This window comes from Galleria mellonella, unplaced genomic scaffold (genome assembly GCF_026898425.1).
Source record: "Galleria mellonella isolate WM207_F2 unplaced genomic scaffold, CSIRO_AGI_GalMel_v1 utg38, whole genome shotgun sequence".
Classification (NCBI taxonomy): Eukaryota; Metazoa; Arthropoda; class Insecta; order Lepidoptera; family Pyralidae; genus Galleria; species Galleria mellonella.
The window spans coordinates 10084324-10102683 of NW_026442090.1; the positions used below are offsets into that span (position 1 = coordinate 10084324).

Below are 18360 nucleotides of genomic sequence, written 5' to 3' on the forward strand. Positions count from 1 at the left end.
TCTGGGATCACATCGGGGGGTAGACGGATAAATTAAGTCTATAATCCAACTGCGTGTCGAGCTGATCGAGTTCCGCCAAGATCACAAAAAAAGGCTCCACCAGTTGCGAATTAGTCAATCAGCCGCGATCTCCGCGCAACTTACAGTGGTATTTCAGCGAAATCAACATAAGTGTTAGATATTTAGAAGAGAGAACGAGAACGCGTACAAAGACCTACACGCGGGGACTACGTGAACCAGGTTTGTCCTTTACCCTTCTTTTTATCCAACATCCTTTCCTTGGTCCTTCGACCCGATATCCTCATCCTTTATTAAATCTAAAAATCATCCATATTTCATCATCAAAATCAAAAAATCATCCTATAAATTTATTGCGTCATCTTTTTTTTTTTTTTTTTTTTTTTTTTTTTTGTTCATATTAACCCCCATTCTATATTTAATTGTACGTGTCATTTCCATTCAAATTGCCTTGTGGTCAAATGACACTTCCTTTTGGTATTTAATTGTTGGCGACACTGAATATCATAGAAACGTCATCAGAGCTGTCAATATTCGATCAATTTCAACTTGTCATTTTATTTTGTTTACATTTATATTTCAATTTACCTTTGCATATAAAATTATTACTATTTCTGAAAATAAACACTAAAAACAATGGCTAATATAAAAGCGTATATCACCAATTGTGATCGTAATTATAAAAACATGAAAATTGTGTATGAACTGGCAGGTAAACTTAGTCAAAGCACCAATATCACTCCTCAAGAACGATCTAGTTTTCTAGTTCGATATAAGGACATTGAACGTTTTAGGCAACAATTTGAAGAAGCTTTTACCATTATTATGTCTAGTCCAGAGGCTATGAGTGACAAATCTCGCGAAGAATTAGAAGTTAGGTATTCAGCCTTCATGGACATGTACTATTCTATTCAAGTTTTACATAGTTCATTTGAAACAAAAAGTAGCAATAGTACTCAACAAGTATCAGTTAAATCAGAACCTGGCATACATCTTCCGAACATATCCCTAAGTAGGTATACAGGTGTGTACACTGAATGGCCAAATTTTATTTCTATATTCAATAGTTTAATACATAATAATGATAGCTTGAGCCCAATTCAAAAATTGCATTATTTGCTGAGTGTTTTAGATAAAGAACCACTTTCTTTAGTGAAACATTTAGTAATATCTAATGAGAACTACAATGTTGCTTATAATCTATTAATTGCACGCTATGAAAACAAGAGAGTGATCGCTGATAAACATGTAGAAGCAATTCTTAACTTACCAACTTTAGCACAGTTATCTTTAAAAAATTTAACCAAGTTTGTTTACACTATAAAGGAAAATACTCAAGCCCTTAATGCTCTAAACATAGATACAAAATCATGGGATTTTCTTTTACTTCACATTATTCTCAGAAAATTGTCCCTTGAATTAAGAAGTAAATTTGAATCTCAAGTAGATGCTAGGAGTATACCATCATTTAACAATTTAATTACATTCTTAGAAAATCAACTATATATTTTAGAAAATTTAAATACATGTACACATAAGGCTTCTACCAGCAGTTCATTGACAGTTGTTGAATCCAAACAGCTTAACAAAAATAAACCTTATATGGTTGTGTGTCCCTGCTGTCAGGAAAATCATAGTATATACCATTGTTCCAAATTTGATGCAATGACTCCAGAACAAAGAAAATCCTTTGTTTATCAGAATAAATTGTGTTTTAATTGTTTACGGACTCATCACATTGCTAAATGCATCTCACGTAGTGTATGTGGAGTATGTCATGGCCGTCATCATACAAAGCTACACATCATGTCTAATACAGTAAGGCCTAATCCAACGGAAGAAGTTGCTGTGTCCACATTAGGCTCCATCATGCAACTTCAATCAAGTAATGATGAGCGACAGTTTACTATGATATTGGGTACCGTTTCTGTTTGTGTACGGGATGTCAATGGGCAATATCATTCAGCCCGTGCATTGATAGACAATGGTTCCCAAGTTTCTATTATATCTGAAAGTCTTGCTCAGCAGTTAAGGCTACCACGTACACCGTCGAGATGTGTACTTGGATTAGGTGCTTCATCAGCCAAGCAAACTAGAGGTACAATACATTGCCATATAAAATCGGTACATGATTCCTCCAAATTCATTTCTACTGACTGTTTAATAATGAAACGTATAACAGGTAATCTTCCTTCTGTTGAAGTCAACTCTTGCATCATGGATAAATGTAGAAATTTAGTTTTAGCGGACAAAAACTTTTCAGTTCCAGGACAAATAGATCTTCTTTTGGGTATTGACACATATAATCAAATTCTGGATGGCAAGCGGTGTAGCCTGGGTGATGACATGCCCACTGCACATTCATCCTTATTCGGTTGGGTTATTATGGGCAGAGCACCAGCAGCATCACAGCACTCTTATAGTGTAATTTCGATGGCCTGCACAGGTGATCCTTTCTTCAATCTTTCTAGGTTCTGGGAGTCAGAGGAACCTCCCAGCCAGCCTATACGGGATCCTGAAGATATTCTTTGTGAAAAACATTTTACTGACACCCACACGAGAGATGACACAGGTCGTTTCATTGTACGGTTACCATTCAAAGTAGATCACAAGCCTTTGGGAGAAACACACACTACCGCTTTAAAGCGATTTCATAATTTAGAGCGCCGCATGTTAAAGGATGACAAATTGCATGAATTATATGTAGCCTTTATGAAAGATTACATTGAAGCTGGCCATATGCGTGAAGTATCAACTCCTGTTTCAAGGGAGCGATATTACATTCCGCATCATGGCATACTACGAGAACATAGTAGCACCACAAAACTTCGTGCTGTATACGATGCTTCGGCCTCTAGCTCCACTGGTGTTTCCCTCAATCAGATACTTATGTCTGGCCCCAAACTTCAAAAAAGTATTGAAGATATAATTTTGCGTTTTAGAATCCATAAAGTTGTCTTCACATGTGACATAAAACAAATGTACCGCCAGGTACGTATGCATAATGAAGATTGTAAATATCAAACTATCTTCTGGCGTGCATCACCTGATGAGCCGCTGAAGCAATATGAATTGATCACAGTAACATATGGCGTCACCAGCTCTGCATATTCGTGTCATTCATGAGCTGGCTCACATAAATTCCAGCCAGCATCCTGAGGCTTGTAGAGTGTTGCTAGAGGACACATTCGTAGACGACGTTGTCAGTGGTTCTCATAGTTTTGACTCTGCTCAGCACCTGCAACAAGAACTTGTTAACATTCTATCTCAAGGCGGCTTTGCTTTACGTAAATGGTCTAGCAATTCAAAGGAGTTTTTGGAGTTGTTTGCTTCAGATCACTGCGAGCCACCTTACCGTTTCGAAGAGCATGGTGATAATGTTTACAAGATTTTGGGCATCGAGTGGAACGCAAAAACTGACAGTTTCATTTATCGTGTTTCAAATATTAGCGACGTCATGACAATGCGTGGTGTACTTTCTAATATTGCCAGACTTTACGATCCATGTGGATTCCTTGCGCCTGTCACTTTCTATGCAAAGCACATCATGCAACAATTGTGGGCAAGTCAGTGTGGATGGGATGATCCTCTTCCTCCTGCCATACAGGAAAGTTGGTCAGAGCTAATTTCAAATTTTCATCAACTCGATAAAGTATCGATACCACGTTGGGTAATCACTAATCAACCATTGGTTTGTCAGCTACACGGTTTTAGTGATGCGTCTGAACGCGGATACGCTGCGTGTGTCTATCTGCGCGTCCAGAATGCTCATGGTATTTCGACTCAACTATTACTCGCAAAATCGCGTGTAGCACCTCTTAAACAAAAACTTACCATTCCAAAATTGGAATTAAACGGTGCACTTTTACTTATACGTCTTACAAAACACGTATTTGACATCTTAAATGTCAAAGTCAAAATTAGTAGTGTTGTTGCTTGGTGCGATTCAAGTATAGTTCTTTCATGGCTTAAAACTTCTCCTCATAAACTTCAAACGTATGAGGGTAATCGTGTATCCCAGATTCAAAATCTGTTTCCCGATGTTACATGGAAGCATGTACCGTCCATGATGAATCCAGCTGATCCAGCCAGTCGAGGTCTCAGTCCTGCTGAATTAGTTGATCATCCTTTATGGTGGTGTCCAAAATGGCTTGAGCTGGACGACTCAACATGGCCAGATAACATTCCTGACCTAAGTGAAGCGGAATTACCTGGCATGAAGTCTTCACCGTTTGAAGTCTATGTGACTCAGACGGTTGATGAATTTCCTGCTCTTACAAAATTCAGCTCGTTTCCCAAGTTACAGTCTGTGGTAGCTTGGTGTAAGCGCTTTATTTACAACCTGCGTAACTATTCTCAACGAAGAACTGGACCTCTTAGCGTATGCGAGTTGAGTGCAAGCACGCACACTATTGTCCGGCTAGTTCAGTCTTCGGAGTTTTTGGAAACTTCTAGAAGGTTACGTGAGGACAAACCTCTCAAGGGTTGTCTTTTAAGGCTCAACCTATTTCTTGATCAGGACGGCCTTATTAGAGTTGGTGGAAGACTTATCAACTCAAATTTACCCTACAACGCAAAGTATCCGCTTCTACTTCCAAAAACTCACCATGTAACACGGTTAATAATCGATCATTATCATCGTATTTTTTTGCATTCAGGCTTAAATTCCCTCATGAATTTATTGCAACAAAATTATTGGATTTTATCAGCGCGTCGAATAATCCGCCAACAAATATTTCGTTGCCACAGATGTTATAGATCTCGACCTAAGTCCATTGAACCATTCATGGGAGATTTGCCATCTCATCGAGTGACGTCGTGTCGACCTTTTGAAAAAGTAGGAGTCGATTTCGCAGGTCCTTTTTCCTTAAAGACATCTCGAATTCGAAACGCCAAATCTGTTAAATCATATCTTTGTATTTTTGTATGCTTTACGACTAAGTGCGTCCATCTAGAAATTGTTTCAGAGTTGTCCACTGAAGCATTTTTAGCCTGCTTTGATCGATTTGTTTCTCGTAGAGGTCTTCCCAGCGACGTTTTTAGTGACTGCGGTACTAATTTTATCGGTACTCGAAATTATTTAAAGAACGTAACTCAGCACATTAAAAATTCACATGAAGAAATTCACAAACATTTAGCACGTCAACAAGTAGTTTGGCATTTGAATCCTCCCGCCAGTCCACATATGGGCGGTTTGTGGGAAAGCGCCGTGCGCTCTGCCAAGATTATTTTAACTCGAGTTATCGGCGATCGCTCACTGGTTTTCGAAGAATTAGCTACCATTTTTGCCAAGGTTGAAGCTGCATTAAATTCGCGTCCTTTAGTCCCTATAACTAATGATTCAAACGATTTGGATGTTCTAACACCGGGCCATTTCCTCATCGGTAAACCCCTTCAGGCATTGCCTGAGGAGGAAATGACAGAATCTAATCTTTTAAAACGATGGCAATTAGTTCGTCAAATAACTCAGCATTTTTGGAAACGTTGGCAAACCGAATACCTTCACACATTGCAACAACGACCCAAATGGCTTGCTAGGCTACCTAATGTCCAAGTAGGTGATTTGGTCTTGCTAAAGGAATCCGCTTTGCCACCGCTTCGATGGAAGACAGCCCGCGTAACAAGGGTTTATCCAGGTTCTGACGGCACTGTTAGGGTGGTTGAATTAAAAACTTCAGCTGGTAGTCTACTTCGTCCAGTAACTAAAATTTGCCCGTTATTATGCCAAGCCTAATTAAATCAATGTTCTTATACCATAGAATCATAGCTTCTAGTAGTAGTGTATTTTAGTAGTAATCAAACTTATTATTATTATTATTATTTTTTTACTTAAGCCAATGTTTTTAGAAATCCTTGACTCTCTTATTCTTATTTATTATCTAATTTGCTAAAGAGCCTGGTAGCTCTTTGGGGGCGATATGGTAAATATAATCTCATCATATGTATATGCTTTAAACATTTCCGAACGCAACATGCTTCTACCCTCCTTACCTATCCATATTTCCTATCAAATCTGGGATCACATCGGGGGGTAGACGGATAAATTAAGTCTATAATCCAACTGCGTGTCGAGCTGATCGAGTTCCGCCAAGATCACAAAAAAAGGCTCCACCAGTTGCGAATTAGTCAATCAGCCGCGATCTCCGCGCAACTTACAGTGGTATTTCAGCGAAATCAACATAAGTGTTAGATATTTAGAAGAGAGAACGAGAACGCGTACAAAGACCTACACGCGGGGACTACGTGAACCAGGTTTGTCCTTTACCCTTCTTTTTATCCAACAACGGTTAAAAAAGAAGTTTTTTTCTTCATTATTTTACCAAACAATCATCATCTTCCTACCTTTATCCCAATTATTTGGGCTCGGCGTAATATGATTTTATCCATATTACAAAAAGATTTGGTTTTTAGTTTTATGACCGGCCACCTGCCTGACGTCAACCCTCTTTGGGAATGCATTTGTTGGTGGTTTCTACCACCTACGGTATGGAGGAAAGGATTGAGGAAAAAAGAAAGGAAACGTTGGAAAAGCGTAAGGCAAATTGGTGAATGAGGGGAATAAGGGACTTCTGTGGGAAAGGACACTGCAGGTGCGGAATGAACTGGGACACTGCAGCGGCTCGGGAGGCTGGGATCGCATACCCGTATGCCCTTATTCTAGAGTCGGACAGATTTCTAGAGAAGAACACCCCTGACGCTATCATCATCACATCATCAACATGATAATTTTGTATTATAAATTCCATTTAATAAAACTAATTGCTTGGTCCCGAAACTAGATTATCCTGTGTGTGGAAAACTAAACAACGTACATCTGGGAAAATAATCTACAAATGAACAAAATTTATTTCCTAAATTACCCTAAACTAAGAATCTAATCCATGATAATGACGATTACTACATGATCACTGTTTATCCATCAGGATAAACAGTTCAACTGAATGCTTAACTTGCATGTGTATGAATTATTTAATTGCTGCAATGTGTGGTATATATTTTAAAACTTAGACTAAATGTCACCACAAGCCCCTATTTTAAAATGTATATGACCCATTAAGGTATCTAAATAATAAATTAAACAATGTTACCCACTGACAGGGACGCGATCCAACAGAATTCTAATCCTAATAAAAACCTAATAACCTAATAATATATATATATATAGAGGGTCCACCAGAGGGAGACTTTGTACAAAAGTCGATTGCTTGGGTACCTCTGTCCCATTCGTGTTTCAACCGTGAAGCAGTTATGTTTGCATGGCTGTGTTTCGGTTTGAAGGGTGGGATATGACGTGAATTTACAGGGTACAGAGGAATAATACCTGAGTCCTCAGGAATGGCAACGCATGGGGGGTATCATGGGCGAAACAGTATACTCCGTTATGTCCATGGTACTGCTCATGTCTATAGGTGACCGTTACCACTTTCCATCAGGTGGGCCGTCAGCTTGTTTGCCATTCTAAGTTGTATAAAAAAAATTTAGACCTGGCCCATCTCAATTATGGGGACAAAATAGCGAATAACAATAAATACGTTTGAAATAAGTATAAAATAAATGAACTATCACAAGTAAGTAATATATTAAATGCTTAAATACACTTCATATAAACAAACAATATCTATGCATATATATCTGCTATTGTTCAAATACCAACTAATCCATGTATTATTCAAAGCTGACACGAATATCTAGGCATCATTGCGAGGAAACTATACCTACCTATGTTTAACCGATTCGTATCTACGAGTTCAGTGAGTCAAGGTTGCTTGAATTAGGGCAAATGTTTAAGGTCGAAGTTTATCAGCTACAATGAAATCAAAATCTTAAAAAAATAATATTTATACTTAAGACCTAATTTTGTAAATAAAATGTGGACTATTTAAGATTAATCATGTAATAAAAAATAATATAATACTCATTTAGCATTTTTATAAAGTTGTTAATATAGGAATGATAATTATATTATTGAAAAAAATACTTACAAAAGTCCTTCAGGAATATACCTTACTTTAAGTGTATAGTTTCTGTTTTATAAAATAAAGACTTTTAAAGTTAAAGAAGTTAAAGCAAAATTATTTCATTTAAACAGCAAAACCAGACACCAAAGCTACGATGGTCTGATGACATAAAGAGATAACGAGACTGCAGATCCGAGAAACACATACATAAGAAGACGACATAAGAAGACGCATAGAAGATGCATATCTTAAGTATCGGCCCATCAGATGCTGATCGAAATTTTGATGCTAATGATTTTATTAATTCTATAAAAAAAAATAGGTATATCATATGAGTTGTCAACAAGTATAATTTGAACAAAAGATTACGTTTTGTGATTCAGCTTTATCGAATGTTTCCGTACCCGTAATCCGAGCACGAGGCACTGAAATACCTACATGTACGCACGATATAATCCATTCTACTTTATTATTAAAGATATTTTTATACTTGTGTTCTTAATAGTGTATTTTTGCATTCAATAAAAGCTAATATAAAAACATGTTTGTATAAAACAATACCGTAAGGAACAATAAAGATTTATTGTTATAGGTACCTTTTTAAATAAACATTGTCGTGTAATAGAGAAACTGCTGTATCGCTTTTTTATGCATTTAGTTTTGCAAAGAATTTTTATCTTTTATCAGTAAAACCTCTCGCCACAGAGTTGGAGTTTGCCTTCATTTCTTGTGTGCGTGGCGTACTACTACTGTTCGTCATCGCATCCCTTTTATTTCTACCTCTTACATCTAAGTTATAGAATAAGCTCCCGTGTTCAATTTTCCCTTTACAATATAATATGGGGTATTTCCAAAAACGTGCCTACACATTTTAAAGGCCGGCACCGCACAAGCAAATCCTTCATTTTGCATGTATTCGTGGGCGATGGTAGCCGTTTTCCATCAGGAAGACCATCTGCTCGTTTGCCTTCCTAACAATAAAAGAAATAAAGGTCATCTTACTATAAAAAAGCTTAAAGGAAACTTGCCTATATAAATACAGAACCGTTTGCCACTGACCCTTCTCATAAGCTTCCTCAACTTTTTTTGTATAATAATATGATACCTAAAAGACAACACACACATTTTATCTTGACATAATAAAACAATTTTAATGCTAACATCTTAATGCTGGTAACCTTGCTAATATGTAAAATTACTTCTTTTTTTTTTCATATTGGTAAATTAGAATATCTAAATAAAGGAAATGGATATATTTTCCTTTTTTTTTTCAACACAAATAACTTTTTTTTGGAATTTTGCAATGTCAGTCAGAGTCACATAGAAAATTGACAGGTAAAAATATAGTGATTACTGCAGGTACTATCCTTAATATATAAGTTATGGAGTGTAGATGTAAAGAAAACCTTTCTTTGTATATGAAAAAGTGTCCGTCAAAAGGCGTTAAATTAGAATGACACTACAGTAGCAGGTGGGTTAATTTTCAAAAGGAAAACCTAAAATATAAAAACAATAATATAATGTATAATCAACGTTTTATTAACTATCATTATAAACTTTTAATTAATGATTTCAACTCAGCGCACTTCTCTTCAATAACAATTGCCAAATTCATTTCATAATCTCTCTCCAAAGAGGGTTAACGTCAGACAGGCGTCCGGTCGTAAAACTATAAACCAAATCTTTTTGTAGTATAGATAAAAAAAATTACGCTGACCCACAATAATAATTGGGATATGGGTAGAAGGATGATGATAAATCTCTAGCTACTACTGCCGCCAATCTGAAACGATTTAGAACTTTTATTTACAGCTTACATTCTTACATACACACAGCTCTCATATCGTCATAGTCTCTGTCATAGTCATAGTATTCTACATACTAACGGATCTGACAAATATTACATATATAGATCCATCAGTATTCTACGACTATGACGATATGAGATACATAGTAACCTTTACTTCTACTATTCACACTATAAATGATTACTTCTCAATGCCTACCTATACGATATCATGACAAGAAAAAATAAATGATAAAAATAGAGATAAGAGATATACTCATAAATTAGATAGTACTTGCGGTTCTTCTACGTACTACTTCACGGAATGAAAAATATAAATAAAATTTGAGATTTCTTTGAGTTGTCAGACATAATGCATAACCAGACATTTTGTAAATAAGGAGATAGAGTTTTAAAAATAAATATTTACTTATCTATTTTTAAGTCTATCGTCTAACATTAATACGAAGTTTAGTGTATATACATATTTACGAAAATAGATATATAGACAGACGTTATTATTTAACTCTAGAGACACGGTTTGTCTCCACAAAGATATATAAGTAAGTATAAAAAGATATATAAGTAAATATTCAAAATTAAAATAAATACCCTTTACTTCAAAATAACATACCCTATTTTATATTAAATAGATCCAACGTTAATGTACACTTGTCGATATCGTCAATATTCGTAATTTCATGTTATCTTTTCATAATAGGACCCCTGCATATTCGGCCACTGGTAACTGATGGTTGTCGTCTTCATCTCGACAAGTTGCATTTACCAATAATTCATTTATGTGTACGTATGTTATTTACATTGTTTAACATTCTAAAAATACGAATCAATAAAACAATCTTTATTTCTTTAATAAGCAAGTAACAAACAATTATGATCAGATAGATACAGCCTAAGAACAAATCTTTGGATACGCCAAAAAATAAAAACAACTTTTAACACATAGATTGTTATTAGTGTACTTTTTCAACTATATGCAAACGTTGATCGTTAGTAACCGCAAGTACCATGCTTAATCTATGAGAAACTCAAACATCAGGTATATATTTATATCTTTTTGATGAAGACAAAAACAAATAGTAGATACTCAACCAATTCTGACGACCTACGCAAATCAAAGAAGTTCCACATCACTCTCACTATCTACAACTTTCTTGTTCGAATGAAAACTTTTATAACTAAGTTTCCTTCGAATGTGTACCCATCATGTATTTTCTGTCTGTTTAATGGAATGTTGACGAAAGAAATGTAGACATATCATTACAATATTTACAAAGATTCTAGTAAAACAAACTGATATTGTACCTATGATCGTTTATTACCAGTATTTTCAGACCTCGAACGTGAGATGTCCAAACAAATCACGTTGGACGCTTTTACGATTTACCGCCTTACGACACGACGTAATTTTATCGTCAAAATAAATATAATACAAAAACAAAATGTGTGCAGATTTATGAAGATATTTTTACTTTTTTATACACGTCCAATACAGGATGGAACAAAAATCGAATACGAGTCGGAAACTAAAAAGTTCGGATCTCCTATGGAGATTTTATTTTCCATATGTATTTTTTTTTATATTTGAACACGTGTTTTTTTTTTAGAATATTTCAGTTTCATTAAAACGCTCTTTTGAAACGTTGCTAATTATTTCTATTTCATTCTATTTATATTGACAAAATGTATTAAATCGAAGAAAGCGTTATATCGATGACGCTTTCTTCGATTTAATACATTTTGTCTTCATTTGTGTCGTGCCTATAAAAGCGTGCCATGTTACGGTTTATATAAAGCGCCTATTGACTTCAAATACCTAGAAACTGTAGAACAATCACGTTTTTCTGAATCTTGCCACCTGACGTGTGTCTGAAAGTGAGTTATGAATTATTTTCTGTCTGTCTAAACCAAACGTTACGTTGCAATAACGTATCGGCCGTTTCAGACAATGCTTCGTGTTATGACAACTTCTATTTATATTGTTTATAAGAAACTACTGGATTTTCCTGTATATTTTGTATATAATCCTGACACCTCAATATGAAGTTAAATTAAAAGTAACATTATTATTAGTGAACTGAATACCCTATAAGTCCTATTATCGCTCGATCGATTCTATTAATACGTTAGATTCATTCCCATTCGATTAGAAATCTCGTTGAAATCCGTAGCACCTTTTTCTTACCGTAGAGCAATAAATACCAAATTCAAATTCAAATTCAAATTCAAAAATCATTTATTCATGTAGGACATTTTAGCCGCTTATGAACGTCAAATTTTTACATTATAATTTTATATTTTCCCTACCGTCCAGTTCGGTATATAGATCCAATTGAGAAGAACTGGCAAGAAACTCAATTGATTTACTTTTTTTTTTAAAGCCAGTTTATTTACAATGTATATTTATATAGGTGTCTATGTCTAACATTAAATGAAAATTCAGTGCATGAACAACTATCGCCATGCACACTCGTCATTCAAGTAATCGTTTAGTGAGTAATAGGCTTTGCTCAGTAAATATGATTTAACAGATGTTTTGAATTTATTTAAGGGTAATTCCAACATATCCTTTGGTATCTTATTGTAAATTTTTATACCTATTCCCATAAAACCGTATATGTGTATACGTATATCCCATAAATACCGTATAATGAATTATAATATAATCAATCAATTCTACAAATTTATTTTTAAAATCGATGTCTGTTTCTTAGTATGTTATATCTAATCTAATAAAAATCTTATATGTACGAATACCCCGTCTCCTAATCTTCCGTGATAAGTCTCGCGAAAATGGGTATATACTTATAACATAAAATTTTATTATAAGCACATATTGTTTTCATAGATTAGATATATGGGTATTTCCAAGTATTTACTGCAAATATAGTAAACATAATACTCTCAACCAGATCAATTTTTGAATAAATTTTCTATAATTTCAGATCGCATACTTCATTATTGCTAATAACTAAATCTGAACTAGTAACAAGCCGAAGATTTCCTAGAATACCATTAGATATTGTACAGTCCCTACTTATTAATAGTTATCACATCACCATATATCGTTAAATTGCGCTCTGCGATGCCAATTTAGGTCATAGCACAGATGTTCATCTGTATCTATATTCTATATAGGAACATAGAAACTGGGTTTCAATTAATATAGCAACTACTATTTCTATTTCTTCACGACGTCGTTAGAGAAAGTTAAAGGAACAATGCTCAATGTACTTAAAATAAATGAACAAGAGGAAGAAAACTCGGAATAAAACCTGTACCAAATCTTGGTCAGCATGATAATAGTAAGATATGTATTAATAGCGATCGCCTGGCTTTAGACAGTTTATTTTTTGATAAAGTATATTATTTGCTAATAATGTAGTTTTCAATAGGTGAAAGGATTTCTAAAATAGGTTGTGTCATTTTTGAGTTTATCCATTACAAACATTAAAAAAAAATCTAATCTTTCCTCTTTATAATATAAGTTTATATGGGAAGAGAGAAAACATAGAAGTTAACAATATTGTAAACAGTTTTATAATAAATATGCACTACTTTATAACAGCAATAGCGGTAATTAATAGGTTATTAATGTCCTACTACTAAATACAGGTAAAAGTGAGATAGCAGTCATTATTATATCCTTTTTACCACTTTTCATGCGAAATCAAGTTATTAGTATTTTATATTTATTAATATTTAAATGTAATACGAAATAATTTAAAACAAATTCAATTCTTTTTTTTAATTTCCATTAACTTTCGAAACGTGAAAGATATGCGTAACAAAAAACAAGAATTCTTACTTCGAATATTTCATACTTTGAGTAGTCGATTTTTTAAAACGCTTTCGTTATTTCTTACTAAAAATTTTGTCATTTTTTATGTCCCTTACTCAAGTAAAGTTTCTGTGTGGAATTGAGATTCCGCAACTTTTGTCTCCTATTCCACTGTTTCAAGTTTTATTTTTGCGACATAAGGTCCAAACTATATTTAATAAATTTTCATATACCAAACTTCATCAAAGTTGGTTCTGTGGTTTAGGCATTAAAAGGTACTAACAGTCAGACAAACTTACTATTACATCCATAATATTAGTGTAGATAATACCAATATTTAACTGCGACTACGTTAACGTCTTCGGAATAAAATAATTGACCAAAATAAAAAGTAAACTATGTCTGTAATTGTTTGTTTCTACGCTAATATTATAAAGAGGAAATATTTATATTTTTGTATATTTCTAATGAATAAACTCAAAAACTACTGGACCGATTTAAAGAATTCTTTACCCATTAGATTGCCAAATTATCTCTGAATAACATAAACTAGTTTATTTTCGAAGATTTTATCTATCCATGTGAAGCTGGGCCGGATCGCTAGTCTATAATAAGTTTACTATTGTAATGTTTTAGAGGAAACAATACATTAATCTTTATATCTATCTATTTGTCTTCATCCCTAGAAATACATACATGCGAATTTAATAATAATTAGCTAAACCAATAAAGTACCAAGAAGTAACAAACAAATTCATTTTCACATTTATAATACTAGTAAAGTATATAAATGTGAAATATTGATCGTTTGTATGTTGAAATGAAATTTAATATTATATACAGATGGCCGTGTAGTCCCGGCATAGAATAGGCCGCCCCTTTGTTTCCCATGGGTGTTGTAAAATGCGACTAAGAAAAGGCAAGAGATGAGCAGCAGCATCCCTCCTAAAACATCTCTAAAGTCTAACTGCGATTGCCAATCTGCCAGCCAAGCATGGCAACTACTGATAAAACCCCCCAAAGAGGCTTATGTTCAGCAGTGAACGGTTAAGAGCTGATATGATGATGATGATGATTATATGTAGATAAAATGCATCCTATATTACTACATAGAGTACCTATTACTATTTCACGTAAGCAATGCCGCTGGATTATGGTTAGTTTATATTTATTAGTATTACTTGGAAATAGGTCAAACCTAAAGGTCCCAGTTCAGACTTTATTCGTCATTAAATAAGTCATAACTTAAGTTTTAAACAACTCGCTACTTATTAAATTTCTTCAATATTGGATAATAATACTTAAGTTGAACCATTCCTTATTCTTATGGTTAAACTTAAAATGAAACAGTATAAGTTTTTAACGACGACAAAAGTTCTTTCCCTTAATGATATTAAAATTATACAAATGCGAGTATATTTCGCGCCTTGAGGGCTCTGTGTCGTTACATCGTACTCGTAAGTTAAATTTTAAATTATAAGATACTAGCGACACAACCCGGCTGCGCATGGTAGATAGAATTCTCAAAAATAATATAGACTATATTACTCGTTGGTAATGTAACTTTTTTATGCAATTTAGAATAGCAAATAAGCTCACGTGATAGGAAGTGATAACCGTCGCTTATAGACGTGAACAGTATCATGAGCATAACAGAGTATACTACTTCGCATTCGTGTGATACCCTCTATGCGTTGTTATTTCTGAAAAGTAAAGTAAAAGATTTTTTATATCGGTAAAGTAGATTTAAGTTTATCCATTATAAACAAACGAACAAACAACCAAATCTTTTATTAATTAGTTTTTTTTTTTATAATTATTATTTAAATATGTACATCGTTACTCTTACTAATAAATATGAAAGTGAGTTTATTCGTTTGTTACCTGTACCTTAACCAATCGCAATGAAATTTAGTAGGTATACACATACTATATGAGATGTATAAGTAGAAAAACATTGCCTTCTCTTTATTTCGGTCGATAAACATATCCCGGTCATACGGACAAAGACGCGGGTAAAAGCTAGCAACACATAAATTAAAAAAGTTTATATTTTTGCAGTTTACAAACAGCATTTTGAATCAGCATCTTTAATATTTGTTCTTTATACTTATTTTTATATACATACTGACATGGTAAATAATATGCAGAAATTCTTTTTGAGTTTTACTTTTTACGATATAGAGCAAAATAGAAATGGTCTACATAAAATCTGACAATATAACTACGGCGTTCCATTTCTTTCTTTTTAAAAAATTACCTTATTTTTAAAAACATCACACCTCTCAGAAACCTATTGTAGGTATTGAACTGTTTTGTCTCTTTTTTTAAGTTAAATTCGCAATTTTGAAGAAAGTGAGAAAACAATTTCATTAATATACATATATTTCTAAAAGGTTTTAATTTTTATGAAGAAGTAGTTAATAAAATAATTAAAAATGTGTTTAAATATACGCTATGTGATGCCACATATCAAGTAAGAAAAATATGTTATACAAGTCATTTGAAAAATTATTTTAATTTTTTATATTAAATAATAAAATTTTCCGTTATATGTATAATGGAAAATTTTATGAACTTATATAAAGGTATAGACATCATTACAAAATTACGGAAGTTTTAAAAATAATAAAATTATTTCATTAACTTTTATACATATATATCCACATAATTCTTCAAATATATCTCCTATTTTTAATCGTCACTCTAAATGGCGATAAAATGGTGATGTTACAATTTTTTTTAAATAACTAAAAAATAATATTACCTTAAAATAGTTCTAAGAAAATATTACTCCTACGTAGATGATACCTGCTTAAAATTCCATCTTCAACAAGATTACCCACTCTAAAATTCAGATATTTTAGGGTTCCGGGCCAAAATTTAGGATGGCACGCATATAGTGCGACATTGTCCATCCGTCCGTCCGTCTGACTGTTAGAGCGCTTTATCTCGGCAACTACAAATATTATCATGTTAAAGTTTAGATATCATTGATTATTTTATTAAAATTGATTATGTAGATATATTATAAAAGAAATAAATGACAAAATATTTTTTTCTTTGGGGGATACAAAAGAAGCATTTTAAATTTTAAAATGACCGTAATAGGCCAAATCCCCATTTCATATCATCACTATTATATAAAAGGACAAGAACTTTATTTGTACTAAAAAACTTGTTCAATGTTCTAAAACAGTTTTTAAATTTTTGTTTGTGCCACCTAATTTATTAATTTTTTATCAAAAATGTGAAACACAATACAATCTACATATAGACCCAAAAGCTACCTAAAAGGATTACAAAATACCCTCATAAGTGCAACTGTGTAAATATTTTATTATAACCTCAAAATAAATGCAATTAAATGAAATAATAGCACTTAATAAAATTTCATTAGTTTTAATTCACCAACTTAGTTTTGTAACATTATTTATTTTATTTTATTTATTAGGCGCACATAACAGAAGTTTACAAATACAAACTTAAATTATAATATGCAAGTACATAATGTATTGATCAGGTAAACTTGCCACAACATGTGCACACAGCATGATCTACTAATAAATGCGACTGCAACAAAGCCATTATAATAAACCTACCTAATTAATGTACAAAATTTACTAGATATTCTCGGTCAAATTAATTTTATTTGTTTGTTTTTCCATTAGCTGTGTTGTGCTGTATTGATTGACTGACATAAAAAGCAACCAATGTCTTTCTTCATTCCTGGTAATGGCTGGAAAGAAGCCATATAATATATATAAAAAAAAAAGAAAAAGAATTATTCAATTTTTTCATATCGTTCTTGTATCTCTTGATGTAATGTTTAATAACTATAAATTTAATATGTAAATAAATTAAAAAACACTAGTGAAACTATAGAAGTGGTGTCATTTTGGAGTACGTCGTCTAACACCAAATACTTCGTGTACAATAATAATTTAACAAATCGAATTCCTTGACAATTACAGCCATCAAACGAATAAGTATATATATTAGATATGTATAGATATTCCAAGCTTTAGTATAAGAAGTAATAGGTACTAAATTATACTAAAATTTACAATAAAAAATAGATTTATAGTTAATTATAGTACTAATAACACGTACGTATATACTTAATTGCGTACGTGCCACACAATCATACCAATTGTGAAGTGAATACTGGACACGTACCCCGACTAATGCAATTAATCGCCTTGTCCTAAAGACACCATATTTTTTTGCTACTTATGAAACAGCGCCATCTAAATTCTAAGTGAAACGGGAGAGAAGGGATTGTTATCATTGGAGATCTAACAGCTCCATTGCTAGCAATATATCCAATCAGGTCGATCTTCACTCGTCCTATCATATATTAGGACGACCTCCATGCGGTTCTTCCTGGAAATTATCTTGATAAATTCTTTATTAAATCTTCACTATGGGGAACTGACCTGTTTCGTTCTCATCTATCATCTCTCACTGGTGCCCCACCAGTGTATACTGATATCGCATGCGAAGTTACCATTTTATTATCACCCATTAAAAAAACTAAGCAGAGCTCGTGCTATAGATACCAAAAATGATAAACATACTTAAATACTCTTTTTTTTTTGTAAATATATACATACATTTTATACATAGAAAATACCCACACCAATACGAACAACATACATATGAATAAAAATTGTGGAGTGCTAAGCCGCTGATCCACCAAGGTCGTCAAATATGAAAAAGTAAAATATATCTCTTATCTATCAACTATAAAAAGTAAAATTGTAAAATTTTTAAAAGTGAAGAAATTCTTGTCC

The 18360-nt window shown here is 33.1% G+C and overlaps 1 protein-coding gene across 1 annotated transcript; it reads left to right on the forward strand.

Moving 5' to 3' along the window:
* Positions 1-654: 654 nt before the first annotated feature.
* Positions 655-5752, forward strand: LOC128201271 (uncharacterized). The gene is made up of 3 exons (XM_052897739.1): positions 655-3031; positions 3120-4627; positions 5105-5752. The coding sequence occupies exons 1-3, from the start codon at positions 655-657 to the stop codon at positions 5750-5752; spliced, it is 4533 nt and encodes a 1510-aa protein (XP_052753699.1).
* Positions 5753-18360: the final 12608 nt, after the last annotated feature.

Excerpts from the sequence above, each read along its gene's own strand:
- LOC128201271 (XM_052897739.1), top strand. The coding sequence starts at position 655 with ATGGCTAATATAAAAGCGTATATCACCAATTGTGATCGTAATTATAAA. Across the intron at positions 3,032-3,119 it reads ACGTATGCATAATGAAGATT|CTCTGCATATTCGTGTCATT; the intron begins GTAAATATCAAA and ends TGGCGTCACCAG. Across the intron at positions 4,628-5,104 it reads TACTTCCAAAAACTCACCAT|AACGTAACTCAGCACATTAA; the intron begins GTAACACGGTTA and ends AATTATTTAAAG.